General features: G+C 37.1%; 3 protein-coding genes across 3 annotated transcripts; 2 read left to right on the top strand and 1 right to left on the bottom strand.

Annotated features, from left to right (window-relative positions):
* LOC104761756 (receptor-like serine/threonine-protein kinase ALE2) lies at positions 1,032-6,749 on the top strand. The gene is made up of 14 exons (XM_010484873.2): positions 1,032-1,606; positions 1,897-2,139; positions 2,245-2,382; positions 2,681-2,815; positions 2,906-2,989; positions 3,090-3,170; positions 3,252-3,371; positions 3,461-3,712; positions 3,803-3,940; positions 4,039-4,134; positions 4,234-4,902; positions 4,989-5,378; positions 5,482-5,728; positions 5,824-6,749. Exons 1-14 carry the CDS (start codon positions 1,534-1,536, stop codon positions 6,488-6,490), a joined length of 3,333 nt encoding a protein of 1,110 aa, XP_010483175.1. The 5' UTR covers positions 1,032-1,533; the 3' UTR covers positions 6,491-6,749.
* On the top strand, positions 7,652-8,456 carry LOC104761755. The gene has a single exon (XM_010484872.2). It carries the CDS (start codon positions 7,703-7,705, stop codon positions 8,189-8,191), a length of 489 nt encoding a protein of 162 aa, XP_010483174.1. The 5' UTR covers positions 7,652-7,702; the 3' UTR covers positions 8,192-8,456.
* On the bottom strand, positions 8,630-13,004 carry LOC104761752 (beta-galactosidase 4). The gene is made up of 16 exons (XM_010484871.2): positions 12,602-13,004; positions 12,270-12,365; positions 12,057-12,169; positions 11,892-11,958; positions 11,686-11,778; positions 11,440-11,583; positions 10,958-11,152; positions 10,790-10,874; positions 10,588-10,706; positions 10,341-10,502; positions 10,068-10,243; positions 9,863-9,972; positions 9,659-9,768; positions 9,446-9,556; positions 9,244-9,354; positions 8,630-9,156 (listed from the first exon to the last, which is right to left on the bottom strand). Exons 1-16 carry the CDS (start codon positions 12,776-12,778, stop codon positions 8,848-8,850), a joined length of 2,178 nt encoding a protein of 725 aa, XP_010483173.1. The 5' UTR covers positions 12,779-13,004; the 3' UTR covers positions 8,630-8,847.

Below are 13,758 nucleotides of genomic sequence, written 5' to 3'. Positions count from 1 at the left end.
GGTTAATTAATTTGTCTCCTCATTGGATTCATTTTTCTTTGAATTCAACAAGTTTTACAATACAAAACAAATTTCAATCTATTCCACCACTTATTATCTTTGACTGTGGAGAATACTGGAGATTAATCATTATGAAAACTTAGACTTCATATGCATGATCGTACAATTCACTAGTAGATATCGACTAACATAAATTTAATTTAGAAGGGCGTGGTGACTTTGAGTTGAGGAGATATTGAAAAATATAAAAGTTTAGTCATGCGTCAATTAAGGGTATGTTCAACAATATTAACCAGTTTAATATTTGTTCCCAATAATCTTTTTTTACCTTTTTTAATATATATTTTGTATCATTATTATTGCGTTTGTAACCAAACGGGACTTGAAGTTCAAATAAGATATGCTTCCAAGTGTTTGGTTATAATTTCAATCGGAGACAACAACTACTGTTTATAACCATGTCCTACATATATAAAAGAATGATTTACACGACAGAAATTTGTTAATTTACAAGAATCATGCCAACATATATCTCTATATGTAGCATATATAAACATATAGTATACTGTTAAAATGTTTCAAAAAGTGTCAAATAAGTATCTTAAAAGTGGGTTTAGCTTTTTGCTAATCTTATCTAGACTGACATGATACAAACTTACCCTTTTAATTATCAATAAATCCAAAAATAATTAAATAAACGGTGGTTGGTTAATCAATCTTAAAGATTCAATTATACAGTATATAGATCTTTGTCTCACTACAAACGTAAAAATAATTCTAATTTTTATGTTTTGGGAGACGCTTTTTTCACATAATTCTCAAAACCCAATGAAATCAAAACATACATGTGTAGGAAATCTATTTGTGTAAGTTAACATAAACATCTTCATGGAAAACAAAAAGAATTTTAAATTAAATTCACTTCTTCAAACCAAAGGAGAGCAAAAAATATAAAAAAGAGAGGTCAATAATAAACAAATGGTTACTAAAACCCCACTAGGCTCTTTCTCAGACAATACACACACACACTAGTTTTCCTCCATTGACACTATCCCACTACCTTCTTCTTATTAAAAAAAAAAAAAATCCCACCTTTTCTGTTAAATCAAATCTCTCTCTCTCTCTTGATCTCTTGTGACCAATTGAGAGAAGAAAGAAACGTTTTTTTGTTTTGTTTTGGGTTCAAACATGAGAGATTAATTGCACAAGACCTCTTTTGATTACTACCGTTCTCTTCCACCAAACTCAGTTCCTGTCTTTAATTTAATCTCTCTTTCTTTCTTTTTTTTGGTGTGAAGTGAACATTAAAAGAGAAAAAATATATAAAAATCATTCCTTTGCTTCTTTCTCACTGTTCCTTTTGCTGAAGAGCTTCTTCATTCTTTCTTTCTTCTTGCGTTTGAAGTCATTTCATCTCCTTGTGCCACCACTTCGATTGCTTTAAACTTGGGAGAGCATTAAAAAAACCCATCAATCAATTCTTTTTCAGTCTTTTCCTCGTGATCATCGAGGAAGCTTGATCTCTTCTATGGAATGGAGATTTTTATTCTCCTTCTTAGGATCTCTCTTGTTTCATCAGTTTTAGTTGCTGCTTCTTCTTCCTCAGGTCTGTTCTTTTTAAATTTCATTTGCCCTAACAAAAAAAAAAAAGGCAATTATTTGTTTTCACCTTTTTTTTTTATTATTAAATTGGGGTTGATCAATTTGGTAAATTTGAAACCTTTTTTTAGTTTGGTTTTTTTTTGCTAAATTCTAGAAAAAAGGAAACTTTATTGCAAACAGTCACAATGCGATTTTATAATGTGAAGTTTTTATGGTTTCGTGTTAGAATCCAACAACTAGCTTTTTTTTTCTTTAAGGATCTCAAATTTTTGGGTTTAATTGTTTGAACTTCAGGATTGGATTTGTTATCTCCGTTATCATCATCACCACCGTCTCCATTACCGGAAATTTCAAAAGGGTTTGGTCAAGCACCGAGTAATTCACCTGAATCTCATAAATCCGGCAATGTGCCACCGTCTAAAGCTTCTCAGCCGTCTCTTCCTCCTGTAGCTGACGTGGCAGCTCCACCACCGTCAGATTCCGTCGGGAGTGAAGCTCCGACCGGTGAGCCTATCGTCTCGGTTCCTGTTGCTCCAGGTGAAGTGTTGATCTCTTCTTACAGACAATTAATCGAACACTTGCAAGGCACTTTTGAAACAAAAAAAAAAGGAACTTATAAATTGGGTTTTGATTCTAATTCAGCTCCAGCTACAGTTCCTGTGAAAGAGTTACCGGGAAATTCGCCTCTGGTTCAACCCATTGCACCGACTGCTTCACCACCTCAGTTCATTCCAAGAAATGCACCAAAGGAGCCTCCGTTCTCAGGAAGAGTTACTCCAAGTATGTGTTATATACTGCGAATTCCTGATATATAGTGATTAAAATCTTGATTCTTTAGCTTGCAATGTGCTCTAGTCTTTGACTTGAATCTTGAAACTTTAGCATAAATCTTGATTCTTTAGCTTGCGATGTGCTCTAGTCTTTTAACTTGAATCTTGAAACTTTAGCATAAATCTTGAAGCTTTTAGCTTCCAATGTTGTCTAGTCTTTTAACTTGAATCTTGAATCTTGAATCTTGAATCTTGAAACTTTAGCATAAATCTTGAATCTTTAGCTTGCAATGTTGTCTACTCCGCAGGCCCGGTTACATCACCTGTTTCGGATGTTCCTCCATTCCCATCAGTGGCTCTGCCTCCGCCTACACCGAGTAGTGTACCTCCTAGGAATTCTTCTAACAGTCACAAGCATCCAGTTGAAAAGCCTATTGCTCCTGGTACAGTTTTGCTCTCCCCGTACCCTATTTATGTTTCAGGTGTATTGGATTCGTTTTATGGCATAAACTCATTTGTGGTCTCTGAATCAGTTGCATCTCCACCAACAGTATCAATTGACATTTCCCCGCCAGTTCTTCCCGTCTTACCAAAGCTAACACCCTCTAGCTCACCTGGTATGCGGTTGCGGAATTAACTTACTCTGTATATATTTTTCCTCGTATTCTTACAAAAGTGTCTCTCTTTACTATCTGAGATATCTCTCAAACTGTGCAGTGCCCACCTCAACTCCAACAAGAAGAAATCCGGCAACTACGCACCCAGTTTTTCCCATAGAATCCCCTGCTGTCTCACCAGGTTTGCTCAAATTTTGAAATGTGTTTTATCCGTCAACAAAACAGTATCCTGAACATCAACATTTCCTCTTCTTTTCTATAGATCATGCTGTGAATCCAGTAAAACATCCACCGCCCAGCGATAATGGAGATGATAACAAAAGTCCTGGTGCTGCACCGTCAAATGAAATTGCTAAACCCTTGCCTGTCATCCCACATAAAGGTTAGACTTTTTCGAAGGCATCAATCATATAAGTTACTGTTATTTCCGGTAATCAAGAAGACTAAATTCATTTTATTATTACATTACAGCTTCTCCTCCTTTGATAGCTCCCTCAGCCCCCAAGTTCAACGGACACTCTCATCATACATCTCCATCTACTACTACTCCACCGCCAGATTCTACACCAAGTAATGATCACCGCCATTTTTCATCATCATCATCTCCTCCTCTACCTTCAAACCATCGACATCATCAAGAACGAAAGAATATCACAAATAGTCCAGCTCCTTCACCACCATTACCGCATCACATATCTCCAAAGAAGTCAAACCATCGTAAAGGTTTCCACTTTGAGATACTTAGATTGGTCAGTCATCACACTTCTCGTGATCTTAATTCTCTGTTTTTCTTATGTTGTGTTGTTGTTATAGGTTTAATGGCCCCTCCTCCATCAGCACACCATGCTCCTTCTTCTCCCATTCCTACTTCTTTGATTTCTCCTTATCACGCTCCAGTCTCTTCCTCTATGAAACGCATCTCCCCGGCTCCAGCACCTTCTCCAACCCAAGGTTTGACTCTGATCTCAGACAACAAATTTGTAAAATCTGTTTATATTTAACCTCTTTGGTTGATGTGAAATCCTAAATTCTGTTTGCTTGTCCTAAAGTTTTTCCTCTCAGGTCCTCTTCAAGACCTTCGAAATCTCGGAAATTCCCACTCGGTCCACCGCTTCAAGCATTTCCTCCTCCTCCCCCTAATTCAGGTTCTTAAAGTTTTTTTTTCATATATTTTGGGAACAAAGCTGTCTTTTTTGGGGGTCTTGTTTCGGTGTGAAACTAATTGCTGTTGTTGTGTTCTGTAGATTGTTCTTCAACTGTTTGCTTGGAACCGTACACAAACACACCTCCAGGATCTCCATGTGGTTGTGTCTGGCCAATTCAGGTTGAGCTGCGCCTTAGCATGGCCCTCTACGACTTCTTCCCTATGGTTTCAGAATTCGCTCGGGAAATCAGTGCTGGAGTTTTCATGAAACAGAGCCAAGTCCGTATAATGGGAGCTAACGCCGCTAGTGAACAACCCGAGAAATCCATTGTTCTTATCGATTTAGTTCCGCTCGGAGATAAATTCGAGAACATGACTGCAATGCTGACTTACCAGAGATTCTGGAGTAAAAAAGTCTATATAGATGAACTAATCTTTGGCAGATACGACGTGATTTACGTTCGTTATCCTGGTTTACCTGCTTCTCCGCCAACTTCTGGTATGACCATTATAGATCAAGGACCATACTCCGGTACTAATAATGGAAGGGCAGTCAAACCGATCGGGGTTGATGTTCCAAAGAAGCCCCACAAGAAAGATCTCAATGCCGGAAGTATTGCTGTGATTGTTTTATCCGCAGCTGCTTTTATCGGTTTATGTTTCGTTATCGTTTGGTTCTTGGTTTTCCGACGACAAAGAGATCAGCGGCGTCTTTCTAAAAGAGTGCCAGTTGCTCGCTCTTCGCTGCCTTCCCTCTCGAAACCATCAGGTAAAAAACGGTTACTGATAAGGCACCCTTGTTAGTACTACTGTTGCTGTTGGAAGAAACAGGAAATAACTAAGTTGAATGTGCAGGCTCGGCGAGATCTTTAACCGGAAGCCGGTTTAGCTCAACGTCATTGTCATTTGAATCAAGCATTGCTCCGTTTACTCTCTCTGCAAAGACGTTCACCGCAAGCGAAATAGTGAAAGCTACTAATAACTTTGATGAAACGAGGGTACTTGGTGAAGGTGGATTCGGGCGGGTTTACGAAGGTGTTTTCGATGATGGAACTAAAGTAGCAGTTAAAGTATTGAAGAGAGATGACCATCAAGGCAGCCGAGAGTTCTTGGCTGAAGTTGAAATGCTTAGCCGTCTTCATCACAGAAACCTTGTGAATTTAATCGGTATTTGTATCGAAGATCGTAACCGTTCCCTGGTTTATGAACTCATACCAAATGGCAGCGTTGAATCTCACCTCCACGGTATGTTTTCTTTCCAGACCTCATATATACCTATGGTTTTGGTTCCGTTTGGTTTTCTTATTTTTGAAGCTAATCTCTTGTTTTCTTTCTGTTTAATATTCAGGAATCGATAAAGAATCTTCGCTGGTAGATTGGGATGCTCGGTTGAAGATAGCTCTTGGTGCTGCCCGTGGTTTAGCGTATTTGCACGAAGACTCCAGCCCCCGAGTTATACACAGAGACTTCAAGTCCAGCAACATCTTGCTTGAACATGATTTCACACCTAAAGTCTCTGACTTTGGATTGGCTCGAAATGCCCTTGACGATGAAGATAACAGACATATATCGACGCGCGTTATGGGAACATTTGGGTAAGATAACAAAAAAAACCACAATTGGTACAAACTGCTGCTAACTTTTTTTGTTCCTGTTCAGATTTGAACTTATTAATGTTGCTTTTTGATAGGTATGTGGCACCGGAATACGCAATGACTGGGCATCTTTTGGTGAAGAGTGATGTGTATAGCTATGGAGTTGTGCTTCTCGAGCTACTTACAGGGAGGAAACCGGTGGATATGTCTCAACCAGCAGGACAGGAGAACTTAGTTTCATGGACTCGGTCTTTTCTCACAAGCACAGAAGGGCTTGCAGCTATTATAGATCGGTCTTTAGGACCCGAGATCTCATTTGATAGCATAGCTAAAGTCGCGGCGATAGCTTCGATGTGCGTTCAACCTGAAGTATCGCACCGTCCTTTCATGGGAGAAGTAGTGCAAGCTTTGAAACTTGTCAGCAACGAATGCGATGAAGCTAAGGAACTCAACTCTGTAACTTCAATCACTCAAGACGATCTGAGAGATGACACTCGAGCTGAGAGCTCTTGTGGTGGAGGCTCAGGGAGGATGGCCCGGTATCCTTTGCTACCTAATTACGACTCTGAGCCTGACACAGAGAGAGGACTTTCAGTGTCGGATATGTACACAGGGTCAGGGAGATTCGAGAGACAGTCTAACTCAGGTCCCTTGGCCTCGGGTCGAGGCAAGAGGTTCTGGCAAAAGATGAGGAGATTATCAACCGGAAGCTTGAGCGAGCACGGGACACCAACTGTCATGTTACGATCCGGTTCACGTTGAACGATCTTTTGCAAGTTATAGAACATTGGAGTTTTTGGTTGCCGCCCTTGTAAGTTAAAAAGACGGAAGGGAAGCTGGTGGCTTGTCTTACAAGCAACTCTTTGCCTCCTAGAAGTGGAAACCGGTTAATCGAAAAAACCAAGAGAGATAGATCATCATTCCCAGGGTCAACAAATTAGTTAAGAGAGATGTTTGCATGTTAGAAGAGAAACAAGAGATTCTGTTTAATTTGAATGTACATATCACGTTTTATGAGCTAGCAGCATGATCTTCCTTTTACAACACTCCGGTACAGACCACCGGTTCAACTAATAAAATTGAATTTAACAAATATAAAAGCCATACATATTCTGATTGGTTGTTGCGTTTGGACCAATGGAATCATATAAATCGTGTGTATATCGATGAATATAAAAAATATGTCAGCGTCGCATCGCTGCAAGGGAAAACAAAAAAAGTGCACAGATCTCATTTATCTCTCTCTCCTCTACACACAGTGACCAAACAGATGGCACGTCCCTGTAAGTTTCGAAATCAATTCGAGACCCATTAACGTCTTTTCACATCACTAATTCTGTCTTTTCATTTTTTTTTCTTTTTTTCGTTTGGTATATATGAGAAAGAGAGAACATTAAAGAAAAAGAAAAATATCCACCCACTTTTGGTTTTATCAGAGAAAAGTCCAACTACATAGTTAGTGTATCGAAAATTTACTCACCGACCAGCTTCCTAATTTTAGTAACTCCTCATCAATTTTTCCATACCTTTTCCTGGATTCCTTTTTTTTTTTCTTTACATAAAAGTATTAGTATGATACTATGAATTTTGAAAGTAACTATCAACATTACTATATCATCACGAGTTTAAGATCCTTGTTCCTTTGTCTTTAGATTTTCTTAGTGGACTTCTAACGAAAGAAAATGCTAAAATTATATTATTAGAACGTGTAACATATTTTCAATAACTAAAAAAGACAGGAGAGCTTATAGTTTATTTGATTTAGACTTAATATAATTTTTATCATTCATTCTGACCCACTTACAGGACTCAATTCACTGTATTTTATTGATATTATCACCAAAAAAATGTATATATGTCTACACTTTTGTATATATAAAGTGTGCAAGAAACAAATATCACAACAGTAGTGGTACGGTCTCATTCTTTATAATTTACTCCTCTCTTTTGAGTTCCGAGAGAGAGAGAGAGAGAATGGAAGACGAAATGAGGAAGAGAGAAGACGAGACGGCGGAGAAGGAAGTGACGACGACGACGAGGAATACGCTAGTCGCCGAAGAGTATACGCCTGATGAAATCATGAGTCTCGTTGAGTCATCATCATCATCTTCACCGACGACGACAATGACGACGACGGAGATCGAAGGTACTAACTTTTCCGGCGAAGGGGGTTTCAGAGTGAGGTTTATCGACGATCCGTACGCGGTTCCGTTGGTTGTTCAGTCTTCTTCCGGTTACATCACGATCAACGTCAACGAAGAGAGCTGCGGGCCTTCGTTCTCGGACAGCGACGCTTCGGCAATGGCAAGCGTCGACGCCAGTGGTCTGTACTGTTTCGAGTACGGAGGCGAGAAAGGCGGTGGCGCGTGGAGTACAAACGAGGTGAGCGCGAGTGAGTCGTGTGAGTGGAATGACGATTTGCTTGCGAGGTTTCTAGGCGAGGACGAAGAAGACTGTGTTTGACCGTCTTTGGAGGGTAGTTTGGTCATTGTATTTTCTTGGAGGGTAATTATGGGTGAAAAAGTGAAAATGATTTACACGTTGTTGGTAATAGGGTAGCAAGAAAAATGGAAAAAAAATAAAAATCAGTAAATGGATGGTCGTACTCTTGTAGAAGAATAGGGCTAGTTGGTAGTTAAGTGGTTTTAATGTGACCATTTTGGTAATTCGGCACATTGAAGTACTAATGCTTCTAGGGCTTAGGGACTATTTTGTAAATACGGAAACTATTAATCCCGTGAAAAGTAAGAATGCTTTATTTAACAAATGAATCCCTAGAGTTTTGCATGTTATCATCATCTAACGTACGTTTTTAAATTAACCTAATTGATACTTAATTAGGCCTAGTTGAAGGCCCATTAAGCATAAGACTGGGAGATCAATGTAAAAAGGATTCCTGGCAATATTAAAACACTCATTTGTATTATTTCTGTGAATTTTATTTACTCACTGATAACTAGCCAGTAGTAAAAATATACATATACAGGAGGTATAATTCTTGTATTCATATATTTTTCTAGCTCTGTCTCTATCTTCAAAGCAAAGCCAGAGAGAGGTAGACAAACAAATCAAACCAGCTATGTTCTGTCCTGAAAACTTGGAATCAGAAGAAGCTGTTTTCATGTTCTTTTCACCAATGAGATTCCATTAGGATCACCACCCCATTCTTCAAACACAACTATAACGTTCTGAGACCTTAGCCATGAACGAGGTACATGGTACCATCTTTGTGAAGCTTCACCACAGTTACTCAAACATTTCTTTGCGTCGTAAGTTCCAGCGTAGTTACAACGTCCGCAAGATCCTTGAGCTTTATAACCAGGCCAGTGACGTCCAATGTTTCTACCATTTATCCAAACTTGACCTTTACCCATTGTGTTCATGTCTAAAGCCAATGGTTCATTTCCTGCTGGTGTGGCAAAAGTAGACTGCAACCCAAACAAAAGATATTGGTTTCTCAAATTTTCATTGTTTCAAATCTAGACATGATATTAAGTCCTTGTGTTTTGTCTTACCTTGTACCAGGTCAATGGTTGCCTCTTTACCACAAATGATCCTTGAGTCCATCTTACAGAGGAACTCTCTGTGTTGGTATGAAGACTCAAAGCTTCACCTTTTACACCAACCTGTTAAAATCAAATTAAAAACAGTGTTATGAGTTTAGGTTTGTTACTAGGAAACTCAAACTTTAAGTTTGTTTTGAATTTCAGGGAGAACCTTATAGGACCATTTCCATTTCGACATATCCCATGTTCCGGAGTTAACTCCCTTCAGTGTGACCGGACCAAGAACTCCTTTATTCCACTGTTCAAAATGCGTACCAACGTTCTGCAAGCAAATTAAGAAGCACAAAAGCTCAGAACCTAATTATCTTCTTGGCACCAAAACCGGTTTAAAAGAGAGAGCTAGAGTATCTCATCAGGAACTAACCGGGAGACCAACTGCAACACTCAACAGAGCAAGCTTGTTGACACCTGCATGTAGTTTAATCTTCTGGCTAAATGTTACTTTTGTGTGCGCTAGTGCTCCATAAGCACTTCCTGAAAACAGAGAAAATACCAATAATGTTGTCAAGTTACAAAAACTAAACAACACCGAGACAAAGAAAAGCTTCTGTTGTTGCTATTGTACTACCTGAAAGCTGCCCATTGACAAACACATGAACAACATGTCCAGCTGACATAACTGTAAGAAGCGGGTAGTCACCAGTCTTCAAAAACCTCTCACCAGCACCAATTGTGACGCTGAGTAAAAATACCCGTAAACAAAAACAAACCATGAATTTTCTTTTCGAAGATTGAGACAAAAACAAAGAGAGTTCTGATGTTGGGATACTTACTCAGTTAGATACCAGAAATAGTCAGATTTGTCCCAAGTCATGCTTAACTGTTCCACAAGCCCGTTTCTTGCAAACGTACCAGCTTCATTCGCAGAAGGAGCCGCTTCGTTGTATGATCCCCAAGAGAATCCGGTACCAGTAGGAACCATATTCCTGTGTATGCCTGGTGCATTAACCTGATTATTCAAAAACACAAGAGTGTCAATTCAGTCTAAAGATTAAGAAAGGTAATTTTCTTTTAACAAAATAAAGTTTTCTCTGTTCTGTTTTTACCTTTGCAGTGTTATAAACCTCTGTTTTGCAGTCAGGTAAAATACTAACTGACCAAGGAGGCAAATCATACGGGAATCCACGGAACATAACTCTCGCTGCAGATTTCTCATCTTTGTTTGATAAAAACGCAGCACAAGAGGATTTAGACCAGAACACATGAGCCTGAAAGAAACAGTCAAAATCATAAGGTTCCTTTCTCAGTTGAAATTTAACATAACTACAAGTTTGAATAAGGTTTGATCTATACTTCTTGTTTAGCTCCAAGCCATGTAACAGTAGCATCAGCAGAAACCAAAGCTGGCTCACTGAGTTTGATGGCTTTATGCAATGCTTTCAAATGACTATACTTTGGTTCTCTTGTTAAGCCTTTTTGAATTAAACAGAATCAGATTAGTTAATCATTCAGACATATGTATAGTGTTTTTTTTAGTTTGGTTAGTAGCTAGTACCGTATTCATCAATAGGAGCGTCGTAGTCATAGCTTGAAGCCATGAACTCACCGGCTGTTCTGTCGAAATTTGTTCCTCCATGATACTATACAAAAAGATATATAAATAAACACACATTAAGCCAAGTCGATGTGTATTGATATGTAACTCTGTTTTTGTATTATATACCATATAGTAGTTGACGAAGGAACCTCCTTTTGCTATGAATCGTACAACAGAGTATGCAATATCTTCGACTGGTCTGTACGGTACAGCACCTCCAAACTCTGTGTACCAACCGGTCCAATTCTCTGTCCACATCTTCGGCTTGTTGATTGAGTTTGGTTTAAAATCCTCACAGTAATAACCATTGCATGTGTCTATCTGTAATTTGCAATTTTATACACATTAGTGGAAATAATAAAATATGAGGTAACATGCAAATACAATTGTAAATATCTAGCAAAAAAAAAAAAAAAGTTGGTGAGATATATGGTAGTTATAATATAACTTATCAAACCCTAGTAAAAAATCATACCAACTTAATACTTTAAAGATCAAAAAGCCAAAAAAAATAACTTTTTCGGTAGCAAAACAAAAAAAATTGTTTGTTGTACTTTAGCCAAATTATATTAATATGATTAGAAAGAAAGAGGAATGAAAGAACGTACAATAGGAGAAGGAGCATCTTCTTGCTTGCACATAATCCATGGAACACCTGTCGAGAGTCCTAATGCCATTTGAGCTACCCATTTTGTATAAGCCTTTCCTGGTGCACCAATCTCCCATTCCACTGGTCCATATTCATTCTCAATCTGTCCAATTTTATTCATATTTATTATGTAGAATAAAAGAACTTTTAATTTGAGCCATATATGTCTTGAAATCATTGGCTAATGATATTTAATGAAACAAACCTGTGCAAGAATGATTGGTCCTCCTTGAGTTTGAAACAACTTTTCTGCTTTCATCAGCCATACAATCTTTTCAGTAAATTTCTTCATTGCCGCCTATACAAAATCATCAGTTATAATTAATATCAAATCATCCAATCAGAGAGGATGACAAAAAAAAATTAATACGATGAGAGGGAAAAAGTGAGTTTTGTTTTAGAGTTTGAAACCTTGAAGGGTTCATTATCCGTTCTAAAAGCCATACCGGGAACGAATTTGAGCCAAACCGGAAATCCCCTATAAACCATCAAAATATTTTAAAAATTTGTAATCTGATAACCAATCAGTTTGGTTTTTATAAAAGGAGGGAAATAGTGAGTTTATTATATTTGTACCCAAAGTTCCATTCAGCACAAACATATGGGCCAATTCTGAGATTAACATAGAGACCAGCTTGGTGCGCCAACTTGATGAACTTAACCAAATCATACCTGTCTCCAAAATAATACTGGAAAGAATAATAACAATAAAGAAAAATTTAGAAGAGATGTGACTTGTGAATGAAGAAAATCAAATAAAAAAAAAGATATTTTTGGTAGATTACTTACTTGTCCAGGAGAAGGTTCATGGCCATTCCAAAAAACATAAGTCTCAATAACATCCAAGCCTCCTTCTTTGGCTTTCTGTATAAGACCAGGCCACATCTACACAAAAACAGAATTTTAAATACTTCTTCTGAAAATAAAATAAAATACTTTTTTTTTAATATATTATGTAGATAACAAGCAAAACCCATGTGAAGGAGAAAAGCTTGGGAATGAAACACATTACAGAAAAAACAGAGAAATATGAAAATTTTGAACATAAAACTCCAAAATATCAAAAATTTATAAAAACATTGAATTGTAAAAATGTGAATAAAAGATGATTGATGAATTACCTCAGGGGTGCTTCGTGGATAGTGAATTGAACCAGAGAGAAGGATTCTTCTTTGTCCATTGATGATCACAGCTTTACGATCATAAGAGACTGTTGCTTTTACTATACATATCAATGATGAACAACAAAGAATCGCCACAAGAAGAATATAGGATTTATCTCTAAAGATCAATCCCATTTTCACTGAAAGAAAAAAAAAATCTGATAAAAGGATAATTTTGGGTTTGGATTAAAATGATTGTTTTGGAGTTATATATCTATATATATATATATATAAGGAGAGAAAGAAAGAGAGAGAGAGAGAGAGAGAGATATTTATGTAAGGTATGATCTGTATGTATAGTTTTAATGGAGTGTATATCTTTTCTCTATTCTAGGAAGGGATTTTAAAGATAGAACATCTTTTTTTTTTTTGTCACCCTTAGAAGATATATATATAGTCTAATCGTCTTTGCTTTGTTCGGGTGACTTTGAAACGTCACAAACCTTTTTTTTTTCTTTTTTTTTTCATTTTCCTTGACTTTTTTCTGTTATTGACTATAAATAAAAAAATATTCAGAAATAGTTCATTTGATGATACAATTTGCAAAAATTTAAAAGGTAAAGAAAAAAAAATTAATAAAAGTATGTGATTACACACCAAATTTATGAAAAATAATATTAATATTACCTAGATGAAGGTTGATAATTTTTGTTTTTCAATAGTATTTGAAAGCTTGCACAAAACATTCCATCAATTATACTAGTATATAATTAGTCTAATATGATCAGCACATATAATATATTCCGTCTATACTATTGTTGTTGTGTCACTATCCTAAATCATATTCGGTAAATGTTATTGTTTACAAAAAAACAAAAACAAAATGAATATGAATATGATAGAACTTGTATGTATAAAACTTCTTTGCAAGCCAAAAAAAAACAAAAATTGTAAACTTTCTGATTCCGTTTTGGAGGAGTACAAAGCGGAGCTTCATTTTCTTTGTAAACAAAAAGCCATTGTGTATGGGATGATACAACTTTTCTTGTGTTGAAATATTCTCCATAATGTAAGATTGTAGTAATGTGATGAGTTTTATTAGTTCACATCTTTAGTTTCCGCCTTGACTTTTGGGAACAGAGGTCAAGTTGCCGCATTCATGACCCAATTAAAAC

The sequence above is a fragment of the Camelina sativa genome, chromosome 18 (genome assembly GCF_000633955.1).
Source record: "Camelina sativa cultivar DH55 chromosome 18, Cs, whole genome shotgun sequence".
NCBI classification, from domain to species: Eukaryota; Viridiplantae; Streptophyta; class Magnoliopsida; order Brassicales; family Brassicaceae; genus Camelina; species Camelina sativa.
Note: the sequence above shows the minus strand (reverse complement) of the source record. Positions and strands in the feature narration are given on the sequence as shown.

Excerpts from the sequence above, each read along its gene's own strand:
- LOC104761755 (XM_010484872.2), top strand. The coding sequence starts at position 7,703 with ATGGAAGACGAAATGAGGAAGAGAGAAGACGAGACGGCGGAGAAGGAA.
- LOC104761752 (XM_010484871.2), bottom strand. The coding sequence starts at position 12,778 with ATGGGATTGATCTTTAGAGATAAATCCTATATTCTTCTTGTGGCGATT. Across the intron at positions 12,366-12,601 it reads ATCCACGAAGCACCCCTGAG|ATGTGGCCTGGTCTTATACA; the intron begins GTAATTCATCAA and ends GTTTTTGTGTAG. Across the intron at positions 11,584-11,685 it reads GACCAATCATTCTTGCACAG|ATTGAGAATGAATATGGACC; the intron begins GTTTGTTTCATT and ends AAAATTGGACAG.
- LOC104761756 (XM_010484873.2), top strand. The coding sequence starts at position 1,534 with ATGGAGATTTTTATTCTCCTTCTTAGGATCTCTCTTGTTTCATCAGTT. Across the intron at positions 1,607-1,896 it reads TGCTGCTTCTTCTTCCTCAG|GATTGGATTTGTTATCTCCG; the intron begins GTCTGTTCTTTT and ends TTTGAACTTCAG. Across the intron at positions 3,372-3,460 it reads GCCTGTCATCCCACATAAAG|CTTCTCCTCCTTTGATAGCT; the intron begins GTTAGACTTTTT and ends ATTACATTACAG.